This window comes from Garra rufa, chromosome 13, assembly GCF_049309525.1.
Source record: "Garra rufa chromosome 13, GarRuf1.0, whole genome shotgun sequence".
Lineage (NCBI taxonomy): Eukaryota > Metazoa > Chordata > Actinopteri > Cypriniformes > Cyprinidae > Garra > Garra rufa.
The window spans coordinates 17,357,217-17,376,184 of record NC_133373.1 but is presented as its reverse complement, the minus strand read 5'-3'; the positions used below and the strand labels follow the sequence as shown (position 1 = coordinate 17,376,184).

The 18,968-nt window shown below is 40.4% G+C and overlaps 1 protein-coding gene across 1 annotated transcript in view; it reads right to left on the bottom strand.

Moving 5' to 3' along the window:
• Positions 1-18,968, bottom strand: part of LOC141348426 (neurexin-3b-like) — a 97,474-nt gene that overhangs the window by 64,148 nt on the left and 14,358 nt on the right. Inside the window, exons 5-6 of the mRNA XM_073852736.1 lie at positions 9,046-9,484; positions 4,588-4,971 (exon numbers count right to left, since the gene is read on the bottom strand). Of these exons, the coding sequence (XP_073708837.1) occupies positions 4,588-4,971; positions 9,046-9,484 (823 nt within the window). The remainder of the gene's footprint in view (positions 1-4,587; positions 4,972-9,045; positions 9,485-18,968) is intronic.

Below are 18,968 nucleotides of genomic sequence, written 5' to 3'. Positions count from 1 at the left end.
CAATTTAGTTTTGGCTTACATTTACTGACTTTTTTTTAATTAATAAATTATTTATTTGAAATCTATATTAACTTGGTCTCCCTTTGTGTTGTTTAATTTCCCCAAAGTGGGCCTGACTCATTGAATATTAGTTTAACTTCTAGCAATACATTGGTGTAGGTTCACCTATGCTGTGTACACTTTAAGGCAAGTGGTCAATCCTGTGTTATAACACTGATTAGTAACTTGACAAATTTAAATTAACTTTAATACAACCCACTTGAAGGCCTCACACTATAATGAGATATCAACAAGAACAAAGACAGATATTGTTTACTGATAATTCATTTTATTACTGCAGATATGCATGTAGGTATGTGTAGAAAAAAAAAGAAGTCTGCTCTCTCTCTTATTTTTTGCATCACACCACTGTCCCAGTATATTCTTTGAATCAGGGTGTCTTCCTCCGCAAACACCACAAAATCGCACCACTCCATCCCTGTTAAGAGCAGCTGACCCTGCACCTGCCAGTAGTAGCCATGACCCTGCTTCAATTCCAAGTTGCCGTCTTTCATTTTCAGATGTGGATAATCCACATAGCTCTTAATGTTTGGAAATTTTATTTCCACAAAGCCGAATTCAGTACTTTCTTTTGGGATCCATCCAGCCATCTTCTCGACGGGATCTGGTTTAACACCCTGTGAATATAGGCCATAAACAATGATGAGTGTATGTGATATGTGTGTGTGTGTAGATGAAGTATTGAAATTGTTACATTATTCCAAGACTTGCCAGGGTTCTTGGCTTGTGCCACTGTTGTTCACTCTCCGTACAGCTCAGCACTGGTGGAACAACTGGAATGTCTAGCTGAGAATAATATGCAGACTGGAAAAGTAGAGCCACACCATGGTTACAGAGCACTGATCCAGCTACACATGTACAGCTGTGATGGGCCAGCTCAACAGGGATTGAGTCCTTCAGCCCCACCTGCAACAAGATGTTTAAAAAATATATTTAAACAGGAGTAGCATAACTGATTTGTCATATATTTATATGGAATACTCAAGTAAACTACTATTTATTTTTATACACTGTTAGCTAGTAAAAACTTAACTTTTTTTCTTGTAAACACTGTTAGTAAAGGGATTAATGTTTTTCTTTTAATGTGGTCAGTGGAGCAGTTTAATTTGCAGGTACACTCAGAATCCTTAGACTTAGCAGATTTACATACACTTCTATACCTATCTTATGTGTTTCACCTTTCACATGGGATGTTCAGCATACCTGGAAAAACAAACTATACTACACCTACACCACTACATTGCTACTACAACACTGATTGCTGTTAGTGAAAACATAGTATTAACTAAGCGTACACTGGTCGTTTTTGACGTGAATGGGGGACATGGTCAACGAAATGAACATGGTTAACCTAGAGAAAATAAACAAAAGAACACGACTAACCCAGGAACATGGGTAACCATCTTAACACTACAATTATCCTACACTTAAACTGTGAGGTGGTTTAGATCTGTCCATTGACGGATGACAAAACCCCCTCACACACACTAACGTTACTCCTGTCACTGGATCTTTCTTGGACACTGAGAGGAAATACAAAACCCAAATGAAAAATACACACAACCAGTTGATAATCATATTAACATTACAAGGTATTTAATAACAGTAATAAAGTATGTTGTAATATTGACATGATTTAATGCGAGTTAAAATACTTCCTGCTAGCTAGTCAATGTCTAACGCTAACAGCTGATCTAGTCGCTTACAGCTGAGGTAACTGTTATCTCTACTCACCTTCAAAGTTGTGGATGTAACTTGATATGTACAATCGAAATCCTTTTACACGCTTGCAACCGGGTGCAGGTGAAGAGTGGTCAACAATCCTGTGGACATCGTTCACATCAATTTTCGGGAAGCCTTGTAAACAACGAGTGAAATATGCCATGTTTCGCAATCAAAACCTGCCGCAAACCGGAAATGGTCGACCGCACACTCAAGGCGGCGGAAGTAGAACTCCTTAGTTACGTGCACGTAGCCTATTGCAAATGTATATATATATATATATATATATATATATAGAGAGAGAGAGAGAGAGAGAGAGAGAGAGAGAGAGAGAGATTTTTTTTTAATTAAGTTTTTAAAACAGGTGGTCAAACAGCTATTTTCTAAGGCTTGATTGTGTTAATAGGGTGCACTGTGATGTGTTCATGCTTTATTTAAAAAAAATCTTTCTCACATATTTTACCTTCATTCTACACCACTGTTGAAGCCCCTCTCTCATAAATATGCAATGGGCTCAGATTGGTTAGCTGGCCCAGTGTGTTGTAATTCGCTAACCATGTTGTGTGTGCAACATGATTTCACCCCCTTTATTGCGTGTTCCCTGGGGCATGGTTTATGCAAATTTTAGAGTTTGTGACATCACAACCCCAGGAAGAACCTTGTTGTAGTCCCTACTAGTGTTGTCAAAAGTCCCGGTACTTCGTTACCAAGTTGGTACTAAAAAAATTAAAATGTTACGGTTCCAGGTTTTCTTTAGTACCGGTGGTAACGACTATCCAGTCGACCCGGTTCTTGACGCGCTATCTAAAAGGTGCGCACTGCGCACTTGCGCTGTCTTCGGCGCTGCTGCTGATGCGGTCGCTCTGAATCCACTTGCTGACAAGGAAGAGCCAGGCATGCTCCAAACATTTTCGATTTTCGGCTGAAGAAGGCGAACATCATAGATCGTCTAGGTTCTCTCAAAAGAAGGAAATGCATCAAACTGAACAAAACACAGTGAAGGCTGACTGCAGGATCAAATTAAAGAGTTCAAGTACGTTATGTTTCAATTTAATTTCATATTTAGAGCTTCTGTTAAGAACATTATTGCATATTTTAATTTGAATGTCAGATTGTAATGTAGTTAATCATTAGCATAAGCAGCTAACGCTAATATGCTGGGCCTTAGAACGATTTTGAGCTATTTAACGCTCCCATAATTTTTATTAGGGTAAAAGAAAAAAGAAAGACATGATATATGTACTATTTATACACACAAATGACCTGTTTATCCAAAATATGTGTGTTAAAGAATGTACAAATGTATCGTTAACAATGTTTATGTCCTTAATATCAGTCTGTCAGAAAACGTTCTTATTCTTGGCTGGATAACTCTAGCAGGTTTATAAAGCTTTTTATTATTAAATATGAACGCAGTTTGGATTAAATAAAAGTACAGTCAAATAAAACACGTTTGATCTCCAGTTTAGTTTTGTCATACTTTACAATAAGATCAAATTCATGCATTATCTAACAAACTTAAGTGAACAATATATTTTTACAACATTAATTCAAAATGTTATTCAATACAAACACATGATCATTCATGTTTGTTCATGTTTAACAGTTTAACATGATTTTATGGATTAGTAAATGTTGAAATGAGCCTAACCTTAAGAAGAATAATTGCCATATAACTACTGTTTTTTTTGTAAGGTCATGTTGTCTAACAAATTAAATCGTATTGTAAAGAGTTTTCAATACTGCAGTTTCTATCTGTTATAGACAGTTAACTTAATATATGTAATCTTATCTAAATTTATTATAAATGCTGAGGTTTGTTATTTACTGAAAATTAACATTTTTGCTGGTGTCAATGATCTAATGTTGCATCTGGTCAGACTTAGCCCACTGCTTTACTTAAATGTATTATATTTTCTTTTTACAGCTGCAGATTGAGAAAGATCATGAAACACCCCAGCAAACTCTAAAACAGACAACAGTACAGATGTTTTTAGAAGCAGCAGAAACAAACTTTTGGATGAAGCTTGTGTACATTTTTTGAATGCCTGTAATTTATTTATTTGTTATTTAATTATTAAAATGTTTACAATCCTTGAAATACTTTTATTACTTGGAAAAACCTGAAACTAAATTTAGATAAGTATAACGAATGACATTGGTTTTTGCACATTTTATTTTTCTTTAACTTTATTAATAAAAAATAGTGTGTTGTTCAATTAATGTTATTGCGTTTTACTTTGGTACCGAAATTGGTACAGAGAACCGTGGATTTTCACTGGTATTGGTACCGAATACTGAAATTTTGGTACCGTGACATGGTGTATTATTTCAGGGGACAGGCATTTAGGTAATGACTGAAACCATAGTGTACATTATTCATTCAATCCTATCATGCATCGCAAAAATGACTGTACAACTGGTGTACACGTCTAGAAAATACCTATAATGCACTGTAATATATATAATGAAATGAAAATTAAAAAATAATAATAATACAAAGACATTCATAAATTTAAAGAAAGGAGTGATCAATTAGCTATTTTCGAAGGTTTGATTGTGTTAATGGGGTGCACTGCAACATACAACCAGTGTATATGTCTAGAAAATATCTATAATGTACTGTGAGGATTGCATTGATTGAATTCCTGCATCTCACCAGAAGACAATGTTCACAGTTAAGTTCAGGAATTCTGTTATTGAATCACCTTATATAACCTTATATATAATTAAATCACGGTCCATTCACAGACAAAAATCATACAGAAAGTCAGGCTATGCAAGATTAACAATGGCAATACTCACCTCTCTCACAGGTTCGATCCCAGTATCCGGTTCCAGTGCAGTCACAGATGAAGCGGTTCCAGCCCTCTTTGCAGATGCCATTGTTTTTGCAGGGGTTGCTGTCACACTGTTTGCCTGTTACTTTGCTGCAGGATGACTTGATTCCAACTCCGTTCTGTGCCTCTGCGATCTGGCGAATGTCTTTACTGCGTCCGTCTATGAAGAGATCACGGATGCAGCCCACATAGCCATAGTTCAACATAGCGGTCCACAGTTCGGTGGGAAGCACCAGGCCGACGCGATTGTCTGGGAGACCTCCGAGATATAGGTCACCCTCCAGGTCTAGCATCTCATTCTCTCCACTGGCAGTGAATGGAGTCCGACGGCTGTTCACAGAGATGATACCTGTTAAAAAGAAAAACAGGCTGTCAGGAATTACTAAAAAAGCTCAGCCAAAAGAAAACAATGATACGCTGAAAAAAACTCAGAAATAAGTACACAGTCATTATAAAAATATTTAACCACAGAATACTGCTAACCAGTGAGAACCAAGATTAAAAAGGTAATAAATATAGAAATATATAGATATGGGCATTTTTGTGTATGTGTGTGTTTATTAAAGTGCTCTCACACAATGATGTACTAAAGGACACAGGCAGGCAGGAGTTTCAGAATAGAAACATCAATAGAGTTCAGTGTGGAGGCACTGGCAGATTGAGGGGGCACTCTGAGATCCTCTGCTGGTCTTTATTATGCAAGTATTCTTGGTCTCTCAACACCCACATGTCTATATATCTGTCTTCCTTTGTTGCTGAGAAATACAAGTTTCTAGGGAGTTGCATGATGGCTATTATACATGTACAACCTATTTACCAAAACTAAATCTATTACGACTGTCATGATTAAAAATTACATTAGAAAAACAAGGATTATTTTAGCATTGAGCATTCTTTTATTATTTACATTATTATTAAATAGCCTGTGTAAATAAACATAAATGAAAGGAAGGAAATTACAGGAGGTGAAGTGAGGCCAAGTATGGTGACCCATACTAGGAATTTGTGCTCTGCATTTAACCCATCCAAGTGCACACACACAGTAGTGAACACACACCCTGAAGCAGTGGGCAGCCATTGCTGCGGCACCCGGGGAGCAGTTGGGGGTACGGTGCCTTGCTCAAGGGACTCACCTCAGTCGTGATATTGAGGGTGAAGAGAGTGCTGGTTATTCACTCCCCCCACCTACAATACCTGCCGGACCTGAGACTCGAACCTGCAACCTTTGGATTACAAGTCCAACACTCTAACCATTAGGCCACGGCTGCCATGTCAGATGCAGTTTCTGCAAAGATGGCTTCTGTTGATGTTGATTTTTTTTTTTTTTTTTTTTTTGTAACATGAATTGGCTGAAGTAATTGGTTAAACAGCATATTTTGTTAAGAACAAAATACAACACAAAATACAATTACAAGTTAGTTATATTTGTTCTAAAATTTTCATAACCCAAACGTTTTCTGTCTATTTCCAGGTTTAAATGTAAGAAATGTCAGATCAGATTTTGAGTGTTGTTTCAGACTTTTGGACTCCTCTGTATAACATGACCAGAGGCATACAATATCAGCCACCCTCTTGTGACTCTAATGTGGAGAAGAGCCCATTTTCAGATATGAAGTTTGTGACAAAACAATGATGGCAGCTCTAATTATGCACTGTAGTCTGCCACTAAACAGTTTCTCCTATACTCAAGGAAAAAAAAATCCATACATTTATTATGCTAGATTACTTTTTATTGAAGACTTTGACTGTGCACTTTGTCGTCTGCTGTGAAAATGATTTAGATTCAAGCCTAATAGCGCTTAATACAGAGAAGTTTAGAAAGAAATGACGCCATTAAGTTACAATTGAGAATAGATTATTTTCGTGGATTAAAGTGGTACATTATTGACTTCTTTTTACATACAATTTGTTGGCAATTTAGATGTCTTTTTAAAACTTTGCAGAAGTTACTCCAACAGTCTTTTAAAATTGGCAGTCTGATGCCAAAGCAGAAACTTTAAGCTTTACAATTAAAAAAAAAAAAACTGTGAATATAGTAGTGGTGGGCCGTTATCGGCGTTAACGTGCTGCGTTAACGTGAGACTCTTATCGGGCGATAAAAAAAATATCGCCGATAAAAAAAATATCGCCGTTAATCTATTCTCAAAGTTGGGTTGGGAGCTGGGTCTAAACTATGTAAGCTATGATGACTTTCACTTTGATATTTTAGCGCGGATGACGTATGCCTTATACGAATTGCACTGTAGGAGGCGGGAACGAGTCTTCAACTTCTGTGAAATTACCACATCAAATGAGACGTGCAAACATGAAGTTATGAAGCCGCTTCAGGGCAGGTGCGTGCGTTGTTAGACACTTTTTACTGGGGCACGTGTCCCAATGAAAATCTGCTGTGCCCCAGTAAAATCTCAAGTTTGAGTTATAATTTACTTTGATAATCCCGAAATAAAGACATTAAACTATATGCAACAACTGAATTGACGCTTCTAAAAGCAACGCAGTTTAATCGAAGCACGGAGAAATCCATGCCCGTGCACGTCTGTGTATTTACCGGCAACGCGCAGGTCGTGCATCCTTTTGCGCAGAAGTACTTGGTTACATAAATTTGTATAGGTAATTATGTTGTAAATGCAATTGTCAAGCAGTTTGTGATGCATTTTGGAAACAGGAGATGAGCGCCTGGTCTAATGCGTCACCTGGCCCGTTCTCAAAAACTTACTTTTAGTCATTATTTGGGTAGCACACATATTCTGAAAATGCCTTCAGCAGAATTCAAATTAGCCATTTTAATCTAGATTAATCTAGATTAATTCCAAGATTTAATCTAGATTAATCTAGATTAGGGATGTTAACCGATGACCGTTTGACCGGTGGTTGACCGTATCAACGTTAACCGGTCAAAGTTGTCGGTAGTCGGTTAAAAAAAAAAAGTGCCGGTGCGTCTTTTACGCATTCTGAAGGTGCCTGTTTTATCCATTGGTTTTATCATGTTGCAGTCTATTAGGCAACATTCCGCATAAGATGGGCTTAGATTTGGAATACATTACATCTACATTTCAGTGGTAACCGATAAGGTGATGATGATCATCATCTTTCTTTATTATGGTTAGCACTAACATTACCTCAACTAAAGCGGCATCTCTTCGGAGCTGTCATTTTCTTAAATGAGCCGTGGCAATGTTTCAAATAAGCTTCTAACCTAGACAAACGCCTTTATTTTCAAAGCGATCACCTTGTACCCAAACCATTTGAAACTAAGGAGCCATTTGTCCTACGATTACATACAACAAGCTCTTCGGCGCTGCGTTTGCGGGACTCATGTTTCGCGCCGTAGGGGATTTTAAAAAAGTGACGTGAGTGGCGGTGTGTGTGTGTGTGTGTGTGTGTGTGTGTGTGCGGGAGGCAGAGCGGCAGATAGAGGCCGCGATCACACCGAACGCGTTTTTGCAGTTGGAGGCGCCTCTTTTGAATGGTTTTCTGTTGGCAGTGAGCGTTCTACGCGCTGCTTATGCGCCCAGGCGCCTCGCGTTTTCACCGCCTGCTGCGCCTCGCGTTTATGCAGGAGCGCTCTGAGCGCGTGAAGTTGAAAAAAAAAAATCAACTGAGCGGAAAAACGCCCAACGTCATTCGCGTTCTTTTCCATTGTCCAATCGAATGAATGGAGAGGCGGGCCTTCTGTTGTGGTGACGGAATTTTACGGTTGCTTTGGTGTCTATCGTGGGTAACCCGGAGCTGTATTATTTAGGGTTTCTGCTAATATGACAGTTTACTTAACAGCATAAAACTAAGATTTTAGAGTGCTCGCGCTATAATCCTTTGATTTGACTGACAGGACAGCTGTTTTGGTCGTTGCTTATCAACATTAAAAAAACGCAGCACGCTCTTTTATTAAAAGTCACCAAAAAAAAGGCAGTGCTGTGCGCCTCGCGTTTTTAGAACTAAAAGACGCGTTCGGTGTGATCGCGGCCAGATGCGACAGAGTTTCGAAATTGCAGGCGCGGCTCGAAATGGCTGTTATTTCAAATAGCGTACCATATTTTAAACTAATCGGTTAACCGGTTTCAACCGGCTAATGAGGCTCGGTGGTCGGTCAAGAAATTTTTTAGTTTTCGCCATCCCTAATCTAGATTAAAAAAAAATAATCTATGCCCACCCCTAGAATATAGTCATGTCTAAAGGGTGTCATTAGGCATGACACACAGATACAAAAAAAAACCACAACATGATATCCTCAAGCGCTTTTGAAAAATTATAACAGAAAAATTATTAAAATAAATACATAAAAAAAATAATTAAAAAAAAAAAAAATATATATATATATATATATATATATTAGAAAGCACCTTTTTGAGCATCACACAGATCTGAAGATGCTAAGCTTGATCCTGAATAAACCTTATGCTCTGGAGAAAATGAATCTACTCACCTGATCTTCCATCTCTCTGGATGTCCACATGGTGCCAAACTCCATCATTGACCTTACTCTGTGTGGCTTTAACTTTAATCGTTCCTGATCCCATGTCCAGCAGAAGATAGAGATTTCCATCTAGAAGCTCTACAGCGAAGAAGTCCACTTTGTTGCTCCTCTGGCTACGAGAATCTTTTTTGTCCTGGGGTTTACCTTGCGTAAAAAGGATTAGTCCGTTGGGCTCTGAGGTGCGAAAGTCAAAGGAAATGGAGCCCACACGCTTGGTGTTCCACTTGGGCAGGCTGAGGAAGGATTCTGGTGCCTCAAAGGAGATAGGGTCTAGGGTGGGGACATTCTCACATTTAAACACCACGTCTCCTTGTAGCTTCATCTTGGGGTCTGCGATGCGGGCTAGGCGAGAGAGTTCCAGTCGTATGTCATTGTTTTTGTAGACCACCTAAAATTGGGGAAACACATCAAATTAATGTAAGACAATCAAAAAATACTGCTGCCTCTACCTTTTTTTTATTGGACTATAATGAAGTAAAAACTAAATTAATCATACTATAAATATGAAGAAAAACAGCAAACCAAACGGTAACAAAATATCAAATTAAGTGGTATTTAATTTAGAGAATTAGACACATCAATCTAAATATTTAACAGGTTGTAAATGTATTGGACACCTTCTGCATGTCAAACGCTAGTGAATATCATCATAATTAACATGAAGTAACCTGCGGTAATTTCGTAATACATTAAAATCACTTTGAATCCAGCTGGTTAGAAGTCATTCCAAAAATGGCTCAGATAAATTAGTTTCTGGAGTAAAGGATTTATTATTATTATTATTATTATTATTATTATTATTATTATTATTATTATTATTATTATTATTATTATTTTATTTATTTATTTATTTTTTTATATTATGATTTGATTTGTTTTGATATTTTCAAATTTGTGATACATTTAAACCTAAGTATCCAGTAGAGAAATATGTGGCCCCTGTATATAATATATTTATCAAAGCATAAAAACAATTAATAGTATTTCAAACAATCAAACAAACAAATAAATAATAATAATAATAATAATAATAATAAATGTAGCAATGTAGGTCATTTGTAAACATTTGTAATACTGTACTGCATTTGTGTGTAAAATTATAAGTAAAAAAAAATCAAGTATAATTTTTGCATTAAAAAAAGAAGCAAAAAACAAATGCAACATTGTCAAAGTCCTTTTTATAAATTACTGTATATGCTTTGGACCTATTGGTAAAAATAACATAGCTATTTAAAAGCAAAATCCCTCAGTACACTAGAATACATTAGAAGACATTCAAAGGATGTACTGTGATATTGTGCCTATTTACCAAGGCAAAGACTCACATATAGAGTCAGCTATGCATTATAGCCAAATACAACACAATACAAACCGAGAAGAACTGTAAATTGAAATTCACTCAAGCGGAAAATTAAAAGGCTTTTTCCTTCTTTTCCTCCTTAAAGAAAGAACTCTTGCTGCTATATAGGACACTATGTGCACAGCAAACAGCAGTTCTGTTAGAGAACACAGCTGTCAGCAAACAGATTTTGAAGCTCCAGGATTACAGATAATCCTGGAAGATTTGACAGTAAATCAACACAGGTGCCCTTCTTACTTCGTACTACTGCAGAGAGAGAGAGAGAGAGAGAGAGAGAGAGAGAGAGAGAGAGAGAGAGAGAGAGAGAGAGAGAGAGTGATGAACTCCGGAAAGAGATCTTTATTTCAACGACAATAACATTATCACATTTCTTTTCTCTACCTATAATCTGGCCCAGATCAGCACCGACCTACCATCAACCCTAATTATCCCACGCTTCCTTATTATCTGTGTTGCAGAAATGTGCCAGTGGAGCAGTAGGTTTCCATAAGTAAACAATCCTATTCATTTTGTTGAGAGAAATAGTTTTGAACATTACAGTATATACCTTTCAAAACAGACCCAACATGAGCTCTGAGATTAGGAAAAACTAAACATCATTGGCCAAGCTCTTCAGTATGCCCCACCCCAACTTCCTGTTTTAATAGGAAATACAGTACTTCAACACAGAAGAAAAACTACAGTCGCCGAGGCATTTCGCTAAATACTAGGGCTACTTTCAGACATAAAATGGCCACTTATGTATGCTTGTATTCAAATAAATCCCATTTTAAAGAGCAAACTAACATCCTGACACCACAATCCAAATTCCAAGACACCATAGTTATCCTACAATTAGATGAGGGGAACAAAATGTTCCTTCTCTAGTCCCTGGTGAAACAAAAATACAAAGCCTCTTCAAAGCCAAAACCCAGAAAATGTTTTCTCAGCGCTTCTGTTTCTTTCCTCCAATCAACTTTTCCTGCGCTGGAATGTAGTTATGCCTCGGGTTATGATTCCAATGGCCATTACCTCTAGCCGATCGATAGCAGTATAATGGAAAATAATGTGCAGAAGGATAGTGTGAGTAGGGAAGTCCACAGACTCAGATACATTATCTAAAGCTACACTCTCACTTTATCACCTTATCTGGGGGCCATCCTCTGTCCCCAGAGTGCCATTTATAATCAAAGCCGGCCTTTAACAACTCTGTAGGCTCTCTGTCTTTACTCTCTCCCTCTGTGAGCATGGGGGCTGCTGAATATCGATTGGGCTCTGGGAGTGGGGAGTGGACCCAAATCTATCTATGCTCAGTGTCTTGGCATGTTATAGGGATCTTGCTGCTGCATTAGGCCCGGGATTAATGAGAAGTCCCACTAAGTAGAAACACGTAGACACGTAGTGAGAAGTACCAACTGACACAGCTGGGGGTGAGATGAAGAGATGTGTCATTGGAGAAAATCAATACATTGCAGAGGAGAAAATACAGAGTTGTTACAACATAACTGTGAATATATTTTAGTACTGTATTTTCTAAACATATCCATGTTAACACTATAAAAATTATACATAGGTCATTAGGGGTGTAACATATTGATACTAAATTGGTATTGTTATTATTTGTATCGGCTCACAGATCTCAGTAAACAAGAATCAATTATTGAGCAAGTACATAAAAAAAATCAAAATGGTCTCCTTGTCTTACACTGATTCACAATGGTGAGCTTATAACAAGTATGTATACTCTGAGCTGTTTTACATGAAGTGTCTTTGTGTGGTAATCTGTAAGCAAAAAAAAAAAAAGAAGGTCCAGCTATCACTGCGCATGCATGGAGCGATCAGAGGTGTGTTAATATTTTTGACAGCTTGTAACCATAACTAATGAGCAACATTAACACAATGGATTGTTCAAGAAGGCAGCCATCTGAGGAATCACCTGTTGTTTTTAACAAAGAAACCTTGTTCAGAAGAGTGTACAAACAAAAAAAGTGACAGACTGAGCCTGTAATAAAACATAGGACTGGCATTTTAGAGATGGCAACAACTTCGAGATTTAAAGGATTTACAACTAACCCAGAGATGCCCTTTTTTGTGTTCAGCAAAATTCGACAATAGATATCTAACAACTGTTATGTCAAATGTCAGCATTGCCTGACTTTTGTAGCATTGTTTATTTTAAAACATTTATTTCCCATAAACTATAACAACAGTTGAAGGCTTGCTAAAAAGAGAATATTTATGGATATTCAGGCAAGTTCAGATGTTGTTAATGACATTTGCTTTGATAAAATTATTGTCTGCAAATATGAATACACCGATAAGTGATGACGGACTGAGCTAATTTAACTTGAAACAACATTTCTTTGGCATTGACAGAATTTTCCGGTAATCCGTGTTTTCACTGTTACAAAGTAGGGACCTTATTACCCATCTTCTGAAACAGTAAATTTCCAAATCCAAAAACAAGTGAAAAAGAAGCAGAAACAAGTGATAGAAACACTGCTAATGCACATTTAAGCTGACATGATCATCTAACATTCAACAGCTTTTAAATTAAAACTGCCTACTGAACAAAATGTCAAGCACACACAAAAAAGATGCATTGGACTGCAAGCTGATGGACATGATCTAATAAATCTATGTTTTAATTATCACTCTGAATCTGGATCAAATTTCAGAATTTTCAAAGATCAGATTCATAGTGATTTTCTCTGCTTTTTGTTAAAAATATTTCTTTTTTAGGAAACTTATCCAAGTGTTGACAAAAAAAAAACTGTTTGTTTTGTTTAAAAGCAGAAACTCTTGCTTTTAATATATTATAAGTTTGATATATTATATTTTAAGGTATTCATGCAACAAAATATTCTGGAGGGGGCATTTATAAAAATGATTAAAAATGCTGGTGCTGGCTGGCAACTAATAAAAAATATGCTCGCAAGGAAAGAGGTAACTACCAGACATGTTTTACATTTACATTTAGTCATTTAGCAGATGCTTTTATCCAAAACGACTTACAAATGAGGACAATAGAAGCAATTAGGTTGTTCATTTCTAATAATGATTTTCCTACACTGCAAAAATGACCGTGATTTTAACAGTAAAAGACTATAAATACACTACAGTAAAAACCTATTAATTGGTTAACGGAAAGTTCTCCTATTGTATACAGTGAAAAACTGTATAGGACATTACATCTTACGGTAGTATACCATTTTTAAAAGTAAAAAAAAGAATGTATAATTTACAGTGAATAACCGTAAATTGACATTCCCAGATTTCCCTGCATTACATTTCACATTTGATGTTTTTTAGTTTAATTAATTATGTTTCTTCATAGTTTTTTTTTTTCTTATCACTTGTGTACATTAGGGTTGTGTGTTACATCAAATGTTGTTTAATGTTTATTGCATAATTTTTTATTTAATTATTTTATTGCATAATTTTACGGATTTTTTTTTTTACAGTGTAGTCTCAAGGATGCTGATACTGCACAAAAACTTGTTGTGGAGTGCAAATCTAAAACTGTGTGCCATCACATGACCACTGAACCACATGACTGCACAAAGGCCACGAATGCTTCTTGCTCAGGGTAGAAATAGCAAGATAACAAACAAGATGCCAAGAAAATATGAATAGCATCTGAAACTCTGCTTTCATTAGAATACTGCCAAATGTACACTGTATGCACCAGGACAGTGAGTTTATAAACTTCTTTGCTGATTTTTATGTACACTTCGTTTTTGTAGATGAGTGTTTGCCAGGGCACTAGGTAGTTGATAAGAAGTTATGTGTGCTTACAAACCTATGTTAAATAAGCTCACCATATGAGTTCCTCTTCAGTGTAAATATATGCACTTTTTTATTTACTAATTTTAATCATCAGGTAACCTTGCCAACAGCATTCCTAGAGGTCATCCAAATAGAACCAGAATAAGATGCAATGTGGACCAGACTGAATAGGAGTCATGATATGTAAATAATTTCTGTTATAACTGGCTAGGGCCGTGTTCATCTCCGACAAACAACTTTATAATAAAAAAACAAACAGCAGACTGTGCAAAAGGTTATCATATCCAAGCAGAGCAATACCGAACATCTATAGCATGAAAGGGACAGTGCTATACAAATATGACAGCCGATAGGCACTGCTTTTTTAGTATTTATGTGCACGCCATGGCCACTCTCCAAGTCTACCAGGCTCAGGCGCTAAAACAACTGCACGAGGGTGGTCCTGACCAGGGAGTTTTGGAAGAACTCCGCGCCGCCACCGACTTCGCCCTCCGGGCCACGAAGGTCACGGCGCGTTCCCTTGGTCAGGTGATGTCCATGGCTGTGGTCCAAGAGCGACACCTGTGTCTCACTCTGGCCCAGATGGCAGATGCCGACAAAGCTCGCTTTCTTGACGCTCCCATCTCCCAGAGTGGCCTCTTCGGCGACACTGTCGAGGACTTTGCCCAGCAGTTCTCGGCAGTCCAGAAGCAGACGGAGGCGATCAAGCACATCCTGCCCCGCCGCGAATCTTCCATCCCGCCGCCGGTGGCCCAACCTCCGCCTGCTCATCGCCGAGGGCGCCCCCCCCGCGGCCTCCAAAGAGAAACCCAAACCTGCTCCGTCCCCCGGCGAGCTTCACGAGGCCAGGCTGGCTCGATGTCGAGCTAGCCGTGGGAGAGGTGCGCCGCCCGCCTCTCAGGGACCGGCTAAGAACACACGCAAGAGATCTGCGAAACGTCCCTGACGCGGGCAACCCAGAGGTGGAGAAGATGGCTCTTCAGGCGACGACAACATCTACGTCTCCGCTCCCGGTGGAGGGCCGGGAGTTGCTGTGCACCCTGACGCTGCCGCCAGCCCACGGGTCGGCGGTACCCAAAACTTCACAAAAACAGACATCCGTGTTCTCAACTATCTCGATGACTGGATTTTGATAGCTGACTCGCGGGATCTGTTGTGCGAGCAGAGGGACTTGGTGCTTCGGCACCTCAGCCATCTGGGCCTTCAGGTCAACCGAGAGAAGAGCAAACTCTCCGCAGTGCAGAGGATCTCTTTTCTCGGTGTGGAGCTGGATTCGGTCGCTATGACAGCCCGCCTCACCAACGAGCGTGCGCAGTCGGTGCTGAAATGTCTGAAGTTGTTCAGACACAAGACAGCGGTTCCTCTCAAAACTTTTCAGAGGCTCCTGGGGCATATGGCAGCTGCAGCCGCGGTGACGCCGCTCGGCTTGCTTCATATGAGACCACTTCAGCACTGGTTACACGACCGAATCCCCAGACGGGCATGGCACCGTGGCACACTCCGGATTGGCGTTTCCCCGCAGTGTCGCCGCCTATTCAGCCCCTGGTCAGACCCTGCTTCCTTCGGGCCGGAGTACCCCTGGGACAGGTGTCCAGGCACATTGTGGTTTACACAGATGCCTCCACCACGGGTTGGGGTGCTGTTTGCAACGGGCAGGCAGTTTCGGGCTCCTGGACAGGACCTCGACTGCAGTGGCACATCAATTGCCTCGAGTTGTTGGCAGTGCTTCTGGCCCTTCGTCGCTTCCGACCGACGGTGCGTCAGAAGCACGTGCTTGTTCGCACCGACAGCACTGCGACTGTGGCCTACATCAATCGCCAGGGCGGTCTCCACTCTCCTCGCATGTCACAACTTGCCCACCGTCTGCTCCTCTGGAGTCAAACGTGGCTGAAATCGCTACGTGCCATTTACATTTCCTGGGACCTCAACCGTGCAGCCGATCAGCTCTCACGGCAGTCCACCCTCCCTGGAGAATGGCGACTCCACCCCGAGACAGTCCAGCTGATTTTGAGCCATTTCGGGGAGGCCCAGATAGATCTGTTTGCCTCCCCCGAATCATCCCACTGCCAGCAGCATTTTTCCCAAGGCGTACTTGAGCCCCGGAGGCCAGCTGTGAGCCAGAGCATCCCTGCTGGCCTCCGGGGCTCAAGTACGCCTTTCCCCCAGTGAGCCTCCTTGCGCAGACCCTGTGCAAGATCCGGGAGGACGAGGAGCAGGTTATTCTGGTTGCGCCTTATTGGCCCACCCGGACCTGGTTCCCAGAACTCATTTCCCTCGCGGCAGCCCCTCCCTGGAAAATCCCCTTGAGGAAAGACCTTCTTTCTCAGGGGATGGGCACTATTTGGCACCCATGTCCCGACCTCTGGAACTCTGGACGCCTCGGACCTCGCCGGCCTTCCCCAGGCCGTGATAGACACAATCGCTCAGTCCCGAGCCCCCTCTACCAGGCAGGCTTACGCACTGAGGTGGGGTCTGTTCGTCGACTGGTGCTCCTCTCGAGGAGAGGACCCTCAGAAATGCTCAATTGCAGCCGTGCTTTCCTTCCTGCAGGAGAAGTTGGAGCGCAGGCTGTCCCCTTCAACGCTCAAAGTCTATGTTGCCGCTATTGCCGCACATCATGACGCAGTGGATGGATCATCCCTAGGTAAGCACCCGCTGGTCGTTAGGTTCCTTAGAGGCGCTAGGAGACTTAATCCTCCCAGACCGCGCCTCGTACCCTCTTGGGATCTCTCCGTCGCCCTCCAGGGCCTGTGGGGAGCCCCCTTTGAGCCCCTCACGTCAGTTGAGCTTAAGTTCCTGTCCCTCAAGACAGCGCTCCTGACGGCTCTGGCTTCCATTAAGAGGGTAGGGGACCTTCAAGCCTTTTCTGTCGACGATTCGTGCCTAGAGTTCGGGCCCGCCGATTCTCACGTGATCCTGAGACCCCGGCCCGGTTATGTGCCCAAGGTTCCCACCACGCCTTTCCGCGATCAGGTGGTGAACCTGCAAGCTCTGCCCATGGAGGAGGCAGACCCAGCTTCTGCGCTGCTGTGTCCAGTCCAGGCCTTGTGTATCTACGTAGACTGCACTCGGCACTTCAGACGCACCGAGCAACATATCTGCCTGCTGGCACGTCCGCCTACCGGCACGTGGGTCTGTGCGTAACGCGGCGTCTGGGCCGTGGCCTGTTCCAGAGGATCTGTTCCCATGTAACGTCGGAGTGACTCGACTGAGGGGGAACGTCTAGGTTACGTAGGTAACCCTCGTTCCCTGAAGGAGGGAACAGAGACGTTACATCCCCTGCCACGGCCCCGGCGTCGCGCTGACGCCGGCTCGTTCCGGCTCTTCAGCAAGAAACCTGATGAGTGTGTTGCAGCCACCATCTTATATACCCGTATGTACGGGGGAGTGGCTTGGCATGCAAATTCCACTCGCCAATTTTCATTGGCCTGTTGTATAAGGCTCAGAGGTGATTGGACTCTCAGGCGAGTTCCCATGTAACGTCTCCGTTCCCTCCTTCAGGGAACGAGGGTTACCTACGTAACCTAGACGATCTGCCTACTTTTCAACTTATTTAGAAGAAAACAAACACAATCGTAACACAACAGTAATTACTTTTTTACTAACATGACCAATACTATCAGAGAGAAAATAAGCATGCAGCTCTCTGCTACTGTATCACATCAGACAGTGCACCATAGACCCCATGAGGAACAATTCTATTCATTATTTGCTATAGGAGAGGAAGAATTGTTACATTGTCTAAACCAACAAAATGTATGCCAGACGTTATACCAACTATGGTACTGAAAGAGGAGCTTCCAGAAGTTGTATTTCCTCTTCTTAGTATTATTAATTCATAATTGTCATTAGGATATGTACCTAAAACATTGAGTTGAGCAGTTAATAAGCCTTTCATCTTAAAAAAGTTTCATATTTTCAAAAAAGGTGTCATATCTATTACAACTTCAGTATGGAGACCTGCAATGCTCAGTACTACTACCATTGCTTTCCACCATGTACATTCTACTCTTGGTAGATATCTTTAGGAAACAAAGGGCCCTATTTTAATAATCTAAGCGCATGGTCTGAAGCGCATGACACAGTTGCACTTAGTTGCACTTAGCACTTAGCACTTAGGCCTGTCCATATCCACTTTTGCTGGATCCATGTACTGTATAATAGGGCCCACAGTGTTAGTTTTCACTGTTATGCTGATGATACCCAGCTCTATATTTTTCCACAGCCTGACAAAATATACCATTTCACAAAACGGTATGCTGAATAATGTATAGTTGAATAAAAAAAAAAAAAAGGTTTTAATTATAGGACCAGAAATCTCTGCACATAATAACCTAGAACACTGTCTAACACTTGATGGATGCTTTGTCAATGTTGTCAGTTAGAAACCTGGGTGTGCTATTTGATAGAAATCTTTCATTGGAAAGTGACATTTCTAACAATTTTAAAAATACATTTTTCATCCTAAAAATATATATCTAAATTTTGACATATGCCCTTAATATTAAAGAGTCAATTCAGGCATTCATGACCACAAGGCTAGATTATTGTAATAGGCTTAATAAATAAACTTCAGCTGGTCCAAAATGCTGCATCTAGAGTTCTTACTAGAACTAGGAAGTATAACCATATTAGCCCAGTTCTGTCAAAACTGCACTGGCTCCCTATTAAACATTGAAAAATGTAAAATTTTGCTAATTCCTTATAAATAAATGAATGGTTTAGCTCCTCTGTACTTGAGCAA